The following is a 15,010-nucleotide window of genomic DNA, read 5'->3' as shown; positions in this document are numbered from 1 at the left end:
GAACTTTCTTATCAGAGCACGCATTTTGATATTCAAATTCAATAATTTGAAAGCGTTGTTCGTTTGTGAGACGATTCATGGTTAAGTTATAGACCAAACTGAAGATGTTTGACAGTGAAATTTGTCACACAAAACGTGCGCGAACTTTTTAAACCAGTGTTGCCAAAAGATAATAGCTAAAAATTCACCCTTTAGAAAATGATTTGCTTTTGTGTTGATAGCAAATATTAGTTGCTGTTGTAGCTACATTTTCATGTGGAGATGGGGATTCTCGCCAAGCATCCGATCGCAATGTTCCAGCCTGTGTTGTGCCTACAGCAATTCCGTGCCGGGAAAATAATGTCAGACCCAAAGATTAGTTGTTGTTTTTGTAGCAGTTTGTTGTGTTCCATCGCTCGACTATTTGATTCTGTTGAGTGCCCATATCCAGGAACTCTGCGAATCACATGGGGTGCGTCCAGAGGGATCTGGGCTAGAGTCGAGTGGGTATGACTGGGCAGTTAAACAGGTGACGTGTGTCGCGTGGTCCCTGGTCACAATAGGGACATACCGGCAATTGGCCGGTCTGTGGTAAGTTATGCAGCGCCAGTGTGGTTTCAACAGCTCTGTGACACGCGGTGGAATAATTTTCAGATTTATCAGAACACCACCCTTCGAACTGTGACGGGCTGTCTCCTCAGTTCTCATGTGGACCAACTCCATCAAGAGACAAAGATCTGACCAGTATGAAGACTTAACTACATGCTGTCTAAGCAATACCTTTTGGGCTGTTATCGCAGACCATCTAAATCATCTAATCTCATCATCCCCCGCACAGAAGCCTTAAGGTAGATCTACATGATCTAGAGCGCCACGTTCACCGCTACAAGAGGGAACCTTTAGATCAAGCCACATTCATGCAGACACGGTAACAGATGAGGAAAATAGCTACCGGCTGAACGTATAAATTGAATAAATTGACCTCCCCCGGCAAGCCAGAGTAGGTCTGGCTCAATTACGATCCCGCAGATGCACCCGCCTCAACTCCTACAGAGCAAGGATTCATAGCGATTGTGACAAGGAACACAAGACACACGTCACCTTTTTAACTGCCCAGCCAGTCCCACACGACTCAGACCCTGATCCCTCTGAAGGCACCCCATCTTAGTCGCAGAGGTCCTCGATCTGGATACTCAACATAATCAAGTAAACGAAAGATAGAACACAACAAACTGCTACAACAACAACAAGCACTTGGTAGAAAGGTTCTAACATGGCAGGATACCTCGCAAGCAGCATTAGTAAGAGGATAACCACCGCTAAAAATTTTTCTAATGTTCAAGCCGGGGTTTGGGCCTAGGCATTCGGCATATAGGCGGAAATGATAACCTCTGCGTCACGGTAGCCACCGAAGAAAAAATAACAGTTATCAATTATTTCAAGATCGGAATTACTGAATATGGAAAGGACGCAATGCATCGCCGAGTATAAATATCTTTTTGCAATATGCTTGACAAAATGGTAGCAGAGATAGAAAAGAACGTATTCCTTTTGCAAACCACTCGTAATTAAAGAAGTTCGATCTTCCAAAACAAAGATGTTTAATGTTATGCATTTTTTTTCAATGTATTTTGTGTTGACAAGAGCTATGAATGAAGTTCGTATTTTAAAGATTCTACCTACCTACCTATGTTTTATAGTTCAGTTGTCAAACTTTTGAATTCAAGAAAGAACACAAAATTTTTTTCAAAAAAGGAAAGAACAAAAGAATTAAATCAAAAACTGAAAAGAAACTCAACAAACAAACAATCAAATATGGATACATTCAACCAATTCGTGGAGTCCGAATTTGGAGCAACCGAGGAACATGGAATTCGTGCAAATAACAACATTGACGGTAAGTTTTGCAAAAATGAATTTCATCACAAAAAAAATGTTTATATTAAAACATTATTTTGCTTTTTATTACAAAAACATTTCAGATTCTTGTTCTGCGAATGAGGCCCATCAAGAACGGCACGGAAGAGAGTCGTCAAAACGTTTTCCTGACCATCCCGCGGCAAGAAACGAAAATGAAGTCTTTGATTGTGATTGCGGGGCGAATGGGGACAATGGTGGATTGGGAGGAACTAGTTGCGTTGAGGGTAAGTATTGCAAAATGTGTTCATTTCAATTGTGTTTAAATATGTATCTCGTTTGTAAAAAAAAATAAGGAACATTTTGTTAATTTAAAATAAAATGTCATTCTAGAATATTTGGGAAACGAGGCTTCTGAGGTTCAGGAACATAATGCAGTTGGGGGTCAGTTTTGTAATATAGCAGGGAAATTTGGCAATCCGAAAAGGGATTTCAGAGATTGGCAGCAGAGTTTGAACAATTTTCAATTAGAAGGCTATAGAACTGCCGATGCCTTAGTGGACGGCTCTAATAACATTGACTTGGAATTTAGCTCCGGATTCGATACGGATGAAGAACCAGGGGTTATTAGTTTTAGACAATCTCAATATTGGAAGCACATAGTAAGTTCGCGAAGAAGGTTGTATAACCACTATAAAGAGATAAAAAGAATCCGCATCGCATATGAGGCATACGAGGATAATGATTTCAAGGGACTGAAACTAGAAAATGTTGATCAGCAAAGCAACAATGTTGAGCGTGATGGTTCCTTCATGAATTCCGAACACGATTCCGAGTCTGAATATGAATCGGCTATTGATATCTCTGAAGATAATGCTAACGATTCTTGCTCCCAATTCGAGACATTTCGAACATGTGAACGAACCACCAGCAATGCAGATGATGATTGCTTGGAATTGGTGTACAATTCGCATTTTCCTAATGATCTGCTGGAATTAGAGAGCCGAACATACAACCAACACTTGGAAGTCCAAAGCAACAGTGTTGGACATGATAATTCCTCCATGGAATTATCAGAGTCGGAATACGAATCGGCAATCGACGTTCCGGAAGATTATGTCAATAATTGTTGCTGCCAATCCGAGACCTATAGGATAGGTGACCAAACCACCAAAACGTATAATGATGAGTTGCAATTGGATAACAATGGAGATGTCCCAATGAAATCAATATATCAAATTACTTCATATGAGGATTTAGACAATTGTTCTATCTTTGAATATAAAAATTATGCGCTGGAAGATTTTTACAGTGATCTTTTGGAATTAGAGAGTTTTAGACAAAGATGGTACCATCACATCAATGAACAAAGCAATAGCATTGGATATGATGATTCTTCCGTGGAATACGAATCCGAAACCGAACTAGCAAACGACATAAATACAAATGGTGCTAATAATTGTTGTTCCCAGTTCGAGACATATCGCAAATGTGATATGTCTCGAACATTAGCTTATGATGAAGATGTTCCAATGTTACCGGAATCGGAATTCGGAAATATTTCATGTGAGAATATGGAAAATCTGTCCCTCTTTCAAATCGAAAACTATTCGCCAGAAGATTTTCGCACTGATCTTTTAGAATTCGAAAACTCTGGGCGGCAAAGATTGTACCGATACTTTGAAGACAAAACAAGTTTCTCTGGACAAGATGATTCAGAACCAGAGAAAGATTTTCCAGAAAATAGTTATGATGCCATCGTATCAGCATCTATGAATGCTTCCAATATTGACCACAAAATGCATTATTATAGCGATGTCACAGACAATGGTGATGATACCATGCAATCGGAATCAGATTCCAACAATGATAGCCGTCTTGAATGTGATTATGATGGCGATATTGAAGAAAGTGATGATGAAGACAACTTCTGAATTGTGCGTAGAAAAACTATAGGAAGGATCTAATGTAGAAAGTTTTTGCAATTTTGACATTTTGGGACTTTTGGCAATAGGATTACAAACTTGCGAGGAATTGAGGTATGGGTAGGGGTAATAGAAATGTTTCTTCATATCACTCGGAAGTTAAGAGGCCGATTTTAGAAATCTTGGCCCCAGCCAGAATCAAGTTAGGAAGCTTGGTAAGAGAAATGAATAATTAGAAATACTTAGCCGAGGTATAGCCTGAGCAGGGGGAGTAATGGTCTTTTTAGTGAACTTGAATCTGAGACAGAGCACAGTAAATAACAAAAGAAAGTTGGCGACTGTTGAATCTTAAATTTAATAAGCATACCGTGAGTGACATGACAAGGGGAGATCCATTCTTTGTATTGTATTTTTTTGCTTTTAAACATAAAACTATTTTTACAAAACACGTTTTATTTTGTTGTTACCTTCTTTTTGTTAATTTAATTGTGTGTTTTATTTGTATTTATGTTCACTCATTTCCATTTTTTTTTTCTCTCTTAAATTGACTCTTACGACCGCACCTACAAATGAAAATACTCTTAAGATATAAGATAAGATGTACCTTTTTGACAAATACTACCGACGAGTTTGGGTGGTTCCAAATGAAATCGCGATCTGGGAAACCAGTCAAATGCTTTACAAAGCAAAAAAGCCCGGTAGGCGTTAGCTGTGAGCACCACACAGGCTGGAACATTGAGCTCCCATCTGTTTGGTGTTCATTGCTGTCACGAGAAGCTAAGCTGCGCGTCCACAGGTTGTGGATAGTGGAATGCTCCACGGCAGTCACGGAAACTCAGCGGTATAGAGCGGAGAGTCTCAGTGAGAGACCGGGCGGCACCGGCTCTTGTACAAATATTGAGTGTCTATGATCCTCGATATGACAAGGCGGGTTATTGGCGCCTTTATATAACCAACCAATCAATAAAAAGTATCTATAGGAAATTTAATGCGGATAGCCTCACTCGTTTAAACGCTATCGTCATTTCGTCTGCCTGCTGAATGGACCGAATAATATATACACTTTGTGGGTTCAAAGATAAATTTTTCGAGGTGTTACAAACGAAATGGCGAGCTTTGCAACTTCTGAATTGTGCGTAGAAAAACTATAGGAAGGATCTGATGTAGAAAGTTTTTGCAATTTTGACTTTTGGGAAGTTCAGCAATAGGATTACAAACTTGCGAGGAATTGAGGTATGAGTAGGGGTAATAGAAATGTTCCTTCACATCACTCGGAATTTAAGAGGCCGATTTTAGAAATCTTGGCCCCAGTCAGAATCAAGTTAGGAAGCTTGGTAAAAGAAATGAATATTTAGAAATATTTAGCCGAGCTATAGCCTGAGCAGGGGGGTAATGGTCTTTTTAGTGAACTTGAATCTGAGACAGAGCACAGTAAATAACAAAAGAAATTTGGCGACTGTTGAATCTTATATTTAATAAGCATCCCGTGAGTGGCATGACAAGGGGAGATCCATTCTTTGTATCCTATTCCGCCCCTACAGACGAATGGATGAAAACACTGTAGAAAGAAGATTGTAGCTACGCAAGGAGAGACCAACGAAAAGATCAAATTATTAATACATTTTATATATAACAAACTAGAGTACAACATTATTATTTCAATTTAATTATGTTATCCACACACCAACAACACAAATAAACCCATTAATTAAGCAATGAAATTATCCTGAGTTTAATTTTGTAATCATATTTATGTAAATTTACCCCTCAATTCATATAGCCGTGCTAGCCTCGTACGTCCGTCTGCTTATGGTAATCAAGCTACGTGCTCTGATAACAAAGCTTTTGAATTGAAGCTTGTTACAGATTAGTATTCAACAGGTTAAGTTCGAAGATGGCCCAATGGTCCATATTGGACTATAAATTAATTTATCATATATATCGAAATTCAATCATTACCTTTATTTTTTTATATCCACCCAAGTAATACCCAAAATATGGAATAATGGTCGTTTGGTTCTCATTTTTAAGCCACATCTTCTGATGACAGGCAAATTTAACGTTGTTCTTATTCAGGAAACTCTCTGTGCGGAGGAATTGTTAGTGGACTAAGAATTCCTATTCAAGGTTACGGGGAATGGGAGACACAGATCCTGTATTCTTGCAAAGATCAGTCTAAACCTTTTTCTTCTTCCGTCGCTAGCCAGCCTTGAAATGAGTAATTCTCATTACTGGCTGGCTTCGCTAGATATGGGACACGATTCAGAACTGCCGCCTTCAAGAGCCTCAGTGCACATCACCAGATATGGGGAAGTTCGAATATCAACGAAAGTGGTGAACTGCTTATCGAATAAAGGTATTATAAGTTGCAATCTGGCGATTTGTAATGAAGGAAATAAACCAACCTTTATTACCAGAAACAGGTACTACAAATTACCTTTGAATCAGAGAATATTAGCGGAAAAATATGTTACTTGGATGACCACAGCTTCTCTGATCATGGTTGAGTGCCCATATCCAGGAACTCTGCGAATCACATGGGGTGCGTCCAGAGGGATCTGGGCTAGAGTCGAGTGGGTATGACTGGGCAGTTAAACAGGTGACGTGTGTCGCGTGGTCCCTGGTCACAATAGGGACATACCGGCAATTGGCCGGTCTGTGGTAAGTTATGCAGCGCCAGTGTGGTTTCAACAGCTCTGTGACACGCGGTGGAATAATTTTCAGATTTATCAGAACACCACCCTTCGAACTGTGACGGGCTGTCTCCTCAGTTCTCATGTGGACCAACTCCATCAAGAGACAAAGATCTGACCAGTATGAAGACTTAACTACATGCTGTCTAAGCAATACCTTTTGGGCTGTTATCGCAGACCATCTAAATCATCTAATCTCATCATCCCCCGCACAGAAGCCTTAAGGTAGATCTACATGATCTAGAGCGCCACGTTCACCGCTACAAGAGGGAACCTTTAGATCAAGCCACATTCATGCAGACACGGTAACAGATGAGGAAAATAGCTACCGGCTGAACGTATAAATTGAATAAATTGACCTCCCCCGGCAAGCCAGAGTAGGTCTGGCTCAATTACGATCCCGCAGATGCACCCGCCTCAACTCCTACAGAGCAAGGATTCATAGCGATTGTGACAAGGAACACAAGACACACGTCACCTTTTTAACTGCCCAGCCAGTCCCACACGACTCAGACCCTGATCCCTCTGAAGGCACCCCATCTTAGTCGCAGAGGTCCTCGATCTGGATACTCAACATAATCAAGTAAACGAAAGATAGAACACAACAAACTGCTACAACAACAACAAGCACTTGGTAGAAAGGTTCTAACATGGCAGGATACCTCGCAAGCAGCATTAGTAAGAGGATAACCACCGCTAAAAATTTTTCTAATGTTCAAGCCGGGGTTTGGGCCTAGGCATTCGGCATATAGGCGGAAATGATAACCTCTGCGTCACGGTAGCCACCGAAGAAAAAATAACAGTTATCAATTATTTCAAGATCGGAATTACTGAATATGGAAAGGACGCAATGCATCGCCGAGTATAAATATCTTTTTGCAATATGCTTGACAAAATGGTAGCAGAGATAGAAAAGAACGTATTCCTTTTGCAAACCACTCGTAATTAAAGAAGTTCGATCTTCCAAAACAAAGATGTTTAATGTTATGCATTTTTTTTCAATGTATTTTGTGTTGACAAGAGCTATGAATGAAGTTCGTATTTTAAAGATTCTACCTACCTACCTATGTTTTATAGTTCAGTTGTCAAACTTTTGAATTCAAGAAAGAACACAAAAATTTTTTCAAAAAAGGAAAGAACAAAAGAATTAAATCAAAAACTGAAAAGAAACTCAACAAACAAACAATCAAATATGGATACATTCAACCAATTCGTGGAGTCCGAATTTGGAGCAACCGAGGAACATGGAATTCGTGCAAATAACAACATTGACGGTAAGTTTTGCAAAAATGAATTTCATCACAAAAAAAATGTTTATATTAAAACATTATTTTGCTTTTTATTACAAAAACATTTCAGATTCTTGTTCTGCGAATGAGGCCCATCAAGAACGGCACGGAAGAGAGTCGTCAAAACGTTTTCCTGACCATCCCGCGGCAAGAAACGAAAATGAAGTCTTTGATTGTGATTGCGGGGCGAATGGGGACAATGGTGGATTGGGAGGAACTAGTTGCGTTGAGGGTAAGTATTGCAAAATGTGTTCATTTCAATTGTGTTTAAATATGTATCTCGTTTGTAAAAAAAAATAAGGAACATTTTGTTAATTTAAAATAAAATGTCATTCTAGAATATTTGGGAAACGAGGCTTCTGAGGTTCAGGAACATAATGCAGTTGGGGGTCAGTTTTGTAATATAGCAGGGAAATTTGGCAATCCGAAAAGGGATTTCAGAGATTGGCAGCAGAGTTTGAACAATTTTCAATTAGAAGGCTATAGAACTGCCGATGCCTTAGTGGACGGCTCTAATAACATTGACTTGGAATTTAGCTCCGGATTCGATACGGATGAAGAACCAGGGGTTATTAGTTTTAGACAATCTCAATATTGGAAGCACATAGTAAGTTCGCAAAGAAGGTTGTATAACCACTATAAAGAGATAAAAAGAATCCGCATCGCATATGAGGCATACGAGGATAATGATTTCAAGGGACTGAAACTAGAAAATGTTGATCAGCAAAGCAACAATGTTGAGCGTGATGGTTCCTTCATGAATTCCGAACACGATTCCGAGTCTGAATATGAATCGGCTATTGATATCTCTGAAGATAATGCTAACGATTCTTGCTCCCAATTCGAGACATTTCGAACATGTGAACGAACCACCAGCAATGCAGATGATGATTGCTTGGAATTGGTGTACAATTCGCATTTTCCTAATGATCTGCTGGAATTAGAGAGCCGAACATACAACCAACACTTGGAAGTCCAAAGCAACAGTGTTGGACATGATAATTCCTCCATGGAATTATCAGAGTCGGAATACGAATCGACAATCGACGTTCCGGAAGATTATGTCAATAATTGTTGCTGCCAATCCGAGACCTATAGGATAGGTGACCAAACCACCAAAACGTATAATGATGAGTTGCAATTGGATAACAATGGAGATGTCCCAATGAAATCAATATATCAAATTACTTCATATGAGGATTTAGACAATTGTTCTATCTTTGAATATAAAAATTATGCGCTGGAAGATTTTTACAGTGATCTTTTGGAATTAGAGAGTTTTAGACAAAGATGGTACCATCACATCAATGAACAAAGCAATAGCATTGGATATGATGATTCTTCCGTGGAATACGAATCCGAAACCGAACTAGCAAACGACATAAATACAAATGGTGCTAATAATTGTTGTTCCCAGTTCGAGACATATCGCAAATGTGATATGTCTCGAACATTAGCTTATGATGAAGATGTTCCAATGTTACCGGAATCGGAATTCGGAAATATTTCATGTGAGAATATGGAAAATCTGTCCCTCTTTCAAATCGAAAACTATTCGCCAGAAGATTTTCGCACTGATCTTTTAGAATTCGAAAACTCTGGGCGGCAAAGATTGTACCGATACTTTGAAGACAAAACAAGTTTCTCTGGACAAGATGATTCAGAACCAGAGAAAGATTTTCCAGAAAATAGTTATGATGCCATCGTATCAGCATCTATGAATGCTTCCAATATTGACCACAAAATGCATTATTATAGCGATGTCACAGACAATGGTGATGATACCATGCAATCGGAATCAGATTCCAACAATGATAGCCGTCTTGAATGTGATTATGATGGCGATATTGAAGAAAGTGATGATGAAGACAACTTCTGAATTGTGCGTAGAAAAACTATAGGAAGGATCTAATGTAGAAAGTTTTTGCAATTTTGACATTTTGGGACTTTTGGCAATAGGATTACAAACTTGCGAGGAATTGAGGTATGGGTAGGGGTAATAGAAATGTTTCTTCATATCACTCGGAAGTTAAGAGGCCGATTTTAGAAATCTTGGCCCCAGCCAGAATCAAGTTAGGAAGCTTGGTAAGAGAAATGAATAATTAGAAATACTTAGCCGAGGTATAGCCTGAGCAGGGGGAGTAATGGTCTTTTTAGTGAACTTGAATCTGAGACAGAGCACAGTAAATAACAAAAGAAAGTTGGCGACTGTTGAATCTTAAATTTAATAAGCATACCGTGAGTGACATGACAAGGGGAGATCCATTCTTTGTATTGTATTTTTTTGCTTTTAAACATAAAACTATTTTTACAAAACACGTTTTATTTTGTTGTTACCTTCTTTTTGTTAATTTAATTGTGTGTTTTATTTGTATTTATGTTCACTCATTTCCATTTTTTTTTTCTCTCTTAAATTGACTCTTACGACCGCACCTACAAATGAAAATACTCTTAAGATATAAGATAAGATGTACCTTTTTGACAAATACTACCGACGAGTTTGGGTGGTTCCAAATGAAATCGCGATCTGGGAAACCAGTCAAATGCTTTACAAAGCAAAAAAGCCCGGTAGGCGTTAGCTGTGAGCACCACACAGGCTGGAACATTGAGCTCCCATCTGTTTGGTGTTCATTGCTGTCACGAGAAGCTAAGCTGCGCGTCCACAGGTTGTGGATAGTGGAATGCTCCACGGCAGTCACGGAAACTCAGCGGTATAGAGCGGAGAGTCTCAGTGAGAGACCGGGCGGCACCGGCTCTTGTACAAATATTGAGTGTCTATGATCCTCGATATGACAAGGCGGGTTATTGGCGCCTTTATATAACCAACCAATCAATAAAAAGTATCTATAGGAAATTTAATGCGGATAGCCTCACTCGTTTAAACGCTATCGTCATTTCGTCTGCCTGCTGAATGGACCGAATAATATATACACTTTGTGGGTTCAAAGATAAATTTTTCGAGGTGTTACAAACGAAATGGCGAGCTTTGCAACTTCTGAATTGTGCGTAGAAAAACTATAGGAAGGATCTGATGTAGAAAGTTTTTGCAATTTTGACTTTTGGGAAGTTCAGCAATAGGATTACAAACTTGCGAGGAATTGAGGTATGAGTAGGGGTAATAGAAATGTTCCTTCACATCACTCGGAATTTAAGAGGCCGATTTTAGAAATCTTGGCCCCAGTCAGAATCAAGTTAGGAAGCTTGGTAAAAGAAATGAATATTTAGAAATATTTAGCCGAGCTATAGCCTGAGCAGGGGGGTAATGGTCTTTTTAGTGAACTTGAATCTGAGACAGAGCACAGTAAATAACAAAAGAAATTTGGCGACTGTTGAATCTTATATTTAATAAGCATCCCGTGAGTGGCATGACAAGGGGAGATCCATTCTTTGTATCCTATTCCGCCCCTACAGACGAATGGATGAAAACACTGTAGAAAGAAGATTGTAGCTACGCAAGGAGAGACCAACGAAAAGATCAAATTATTAATACATTTTATATATAACAAACTAGAGTACAACATTATTATTTCAATTTAATTATGTTATCCACACACCAACAACACAAATAAACCCATTAATTAAGCAATGAAATTATCCTGAGTTTAATTTTGTAATCATATTTATGTAAATTTACCCCTCAATTCATATAGCCGTGCTAGCCTCGTACGTCCGTCTGCTTATGGTAATCAAGCTACGTGCTCTGATAACAAAGCTTTTGAATTGAAGCTTGTTACAGATTAGTATTCAACAGGTTAAGTTCGAAGATGGCCCAATGGTCCATATTGGACTATAAATTAATTTATCATATATATCGAAATTCAATCATTACCTTTATTTTTTTATATCCACCCAAGTAATACCCAAAATATGGAATAATGGTCGTTTGGTTCTCATTTTTAAGCCACATCTTCTGATGACAGGCAAATTTAACGTTGTTCTTATTCAGGAAACTCTCTGTGCGGAGGAATTGTTAGTGGACTAAGAATTCCTATTCAAGGTTACGGGGAATGGGAGACACAGATCCTGTATTCTTGCAAAGATCAGTCTAAACCTTTTTCTTCTTCCGTCGCTAGCCAGCCTTGAAATGAGTAATTCTCATTACTGGCTGGCTTCGCTAGATATGGGACACGATTCAGAACTGCCGCCTTCAAGAGCCTCAGTGCACATCACCAGATATGGGGAAGTTCGAATATCAACGAAAGTGGTGAACTGCTTATCGAATAAAGGTATTATAAGTTGCAATCTGGCGATTTGTAATGAAGGAAATAAACCAACCTTTATTACCAGAAACAGGTACTACAAATTACCTTTGAATCAGAGAATATTAGCGGAAAAATATGTTACTTGGATGACCACAGCTTCTCTGATCATGGTTGAGTGCCCATATCCAGGAACTCTGCGAATCACATGGGGTGCGTCCAGAGGGATCTGGGCTAGAGTCGAGTGGGTATGACTGGGCAGTTAAACAGGTGACGTGTGTCGCGTGGTCCCTGGTCACAATAGGGACATACCGGCAATTGGCCGGTCTGTGGTAAGTTATGCAGCGCCAGTGTGGTTTCAACAGCTCTGTGACACGCGGTGGAATAATTTTCAGATTTATCAGAACACCACCCTTCGAACTGTGACGGGCTGTCTCCTCAGTTCTCATGTGGACCAACTCCATCAAGAGACAAAGATCTGACCAGTATGAAGACTTAACTACATGCTGTCTAAGCAATACCTTTTGGGCTGTTATCGCAGACCATCTAAATCATCTAATCTCATCATCCCCCGCACAGAAGCCTTAAGGTAGATCTACATGATCTAGAGCGCCACGTTCACCGCTACAAGAGGGAACCTTTAGATCAAGCCACATTCATGCAGACACGGTAACAGATGAGGAAAATAGCTACCGGCTGAACGTATAAATTGAATAAATTGACCTCCCCCGGCAAGCCAGAGTAGGTCTGGCTCAATTACGATCCCGCAGATGCACCCGCCTCAACTCCTACAGAGCAAGGATTCATAGCGATTGTGACAAGGAACACAAGACACACGTCACCTTTTTAACTGCCCAGCCAGTCCCACACGACTCAGACCCTGATCCCTCTGAAGGCACCCCATCTTAGTCGCAGAGGTCCTCGATCTGGATACTCAACATAATCAAGTAAACGAAAGATAGAACACAACAAACTGCTACAACAACAACAAGCACTTGGTAGAAAGGTTCTAACATGGCAGGATACCTCGCAAGCAGCATTAGTAAGAGGATAAACCACCGCTAAAAATTTTTCTAATGTTCAAGCCGGGGTTTGGGCCTAGGCATTCGGCATATAGGCGGAAATGATAACCTCTGCGTCACGGTAGCCACCGAAGAAAAAATAACAGTTATCAATTATTTCAAGATCGGAATTACTGAATATGGAAAGGACGCAATGCATCGCCGAGTATAAATATCTTTTTGCAATATGCTTGACAAAATGGTAGCAGAGATAGAAAAGAACGTATTCCTTTTGCAAACCACTCGTAATTAAAGAAGTTCGATCTTCCAAAACAAAGATGTTTAATGTTATGCATTTTTTTTCAATGTATTTTGTGTTGACAAGAGCTATGAATGAAGTTCGTATTTTAAAGATTCTACCTACCTACCTATGTTTTATAGTTCAGTTGTCAAACTTTTGAATTCAAGAAAGAACACAAAATTTTTTTCAAAAAAGGAAAGAACAAAAGAATTAAATCAAAAACTGAAAAGAAACTCAACAAACAAACAATCAAATATGGATACATTCAACCAATTCGTGGAGTCCGAATTTGGAGCAACCGAGGAACATGGAATTCGTGCAAATAACAACATTGACGGTAAGTTTTGCAAAAATGAATTTCATCACAAAAAAAATGTTTATATTAAAACATTATTTTGCTTTTTATTACAAAAACATTTCAGATTCTTGTTCTGCGAATGAGGCCCATCAAGAACGGCACGGAAGAGAGTCGTCAAAACGTTTTCCTGACCATCCCGCGGCAAGAAACGAAAATGAAGTCTTTGATTGTGATTGCGGGGCGAATGGGGACAATGGTGGATTGGGAGGAACTAGTTGCGTTGAGGGTAAGTATTGCAAAATGTGTTCATTTCAATTGTGTTTAAATATGTATCTCGTTTGTAAAAAAAAATAAGGAACATTTTGTTAATTTAAAATAAAATGTCATTCTAGAATATTTGGGAAACGAGGCTTCTGAGGTTCAGGAACATAATGCAGTTGGGGGTCAGTTTTGTAATATAGCAGGGAAATTTGGCAATCCGAAAAGGGATTTCAGAGATTGGCAGCAGAGTTTGAACAATTTTCAATTAGAAGGCTATAGAACTGCCGATGCCTTAGTGGACGGCTCTAATAACATTGACTTGGAATTTAGCTCCGGATTCGATACGGATGAAGAACCAGGGGTTATTAGTTTTAGACAATCTCAATATTGGAAGCACATAGTAAGTTCGCGAAGAAGGTTGTATAACCACTATAAAGAGATAAAAAGAATCCGCATCGCATATGAGGCATACGAGGATAATGATTTCAAGGGACTGAAACTAGAAAATGTTGATCAGCAAAGCAACAATGTTGAGCGTGATGGTTCCTTCATGAATTCCGAACACGATTCCGAGTCTGAATATGAATCGGCTATTGATATCTCTGAAGATAATGCTAACGATTCTTGCTCCCAATTCGAGACATTTCGAACATGTGAACGAACCACCAGCAATGCAGATGATGATTGCTTGGAATTGGTGTACAATTCGCATTTTCCTAATGATCTGCTGGAATTAGAGAGCCGAACATACAACCAACACTTGGAAGTCCAAAGCAACAGTGTTGGACATGATAATTCCTCCATGGAATTATCAGAGTCGGAATACGAATCGACAATCGACGTTCCGGAAGATTATGTCAATAATTGTTGCTGCCAATCCGAGACCTATAGGATAGGTGACCAAACCACCAAAACGTATAATGATGAGTTGCAATTGGATAACAATGGAGATGTCCCAATGAAATCAATATATCAAATTACTTCATATGAGGATTTAGACAATTGTTCTATCTTTGAATATAAAAATTATGCGCTGGAAGATTTTTACAGTGATCTTTTGGAATTAGAGAGTTTTAGACAAAGATGGTACCATCACATCAATGAACAAAGCAATAGCATTGGATATGATGATTCTTCCGTGGAATACGAATCCGAAACCGAACTAGCAAACGACATAAATACAAATGGTGCTAATAATTGTTGTTCC

The 15,010-nt window shown here is 39.1% G+C and overlaps 3 protein-coding genes across 3 annotated transcripts; all 3 read left to right on the top strand.

Moving 5' to 3' along the window:
* Positions 1–397: 397 nt before the first annotated feature.
* On the top strand, positions 398–3,770 carry LOC131997986 (uncharacterized). The gene is made up of 2 exons (XM_059369936.1): positions 398–1,876; positions 1,962–3,770. Exon 2 carries the CDS (start codon positions 2,649–2,651, stop codon positions 3,768–3,770), a length of 1,122 nt encoding a protein of 373 aa, XP_059225919.1. The 5' UTR covers positions 398–1,876; positions 1,962–2,648.
* A 2,534-nt stretch (positions 3,771–6,304) lies between these two features.
* LOC131997735 (uncharacterized) lies at positions 6,305–8,058 on the top strand. The gene is made up of 2 exons (XM_059369175.1): positions 6,305–7,728; positions 7,814–8,058. The coding sequence occupies exons 1-2, from the start codon at positions 7,521–7,523 to the stop codon at positions 8,041–8,043; spliced, it is 438 nt and encodes a 145-aa protein (XP_059225158.1). The 5' UTR covers positions 6,305–7,520; the 3' UTR covers positions 8,044–8,058.
* Positions 8,059–13,007: 4,949 nt separating this feature from the next.
* On the top strand, positions 13,008–13,911 carry LOC131997736 (uncharacterized). The gene is made up of 2 exons (XM_059369176.1): positions 13,008–13,581; positions 13,667–13,911. Exons 1-2 carry the CDS (start codon positions 13,374–13,376, stop codon positions 13,894–13,896), a joined length of 438 nt encoding a protein of 145 aa, XP_059225159.1. The 5' UTR covers positions 13,008–13,373; the 3' UTR covers positions 13,897–13,911.
* Positions 13,912–15,010: the final 1,099 nt, after the last annotated feature.

Source organism: Stomoxys calcitrans, chromosome 5 (assembly GCF_963082655.1).
Source record: "Stomoxys calcitrans chromosome 5, idStoCalc2.1, whole genome shotgun sequence".
Classification (NCBI taxonomy): Eukaryota; Metazoa; Arthropoda; class Insecta; order Diptera; family Muscidae; genus Stomoxys; species Stomoxys calcitrans.
The sequence above is the reverse complement of the archived record's forward strand: the minus strand, read 5'-3'. Positions and strand labels throughout refer to the sequence as shown.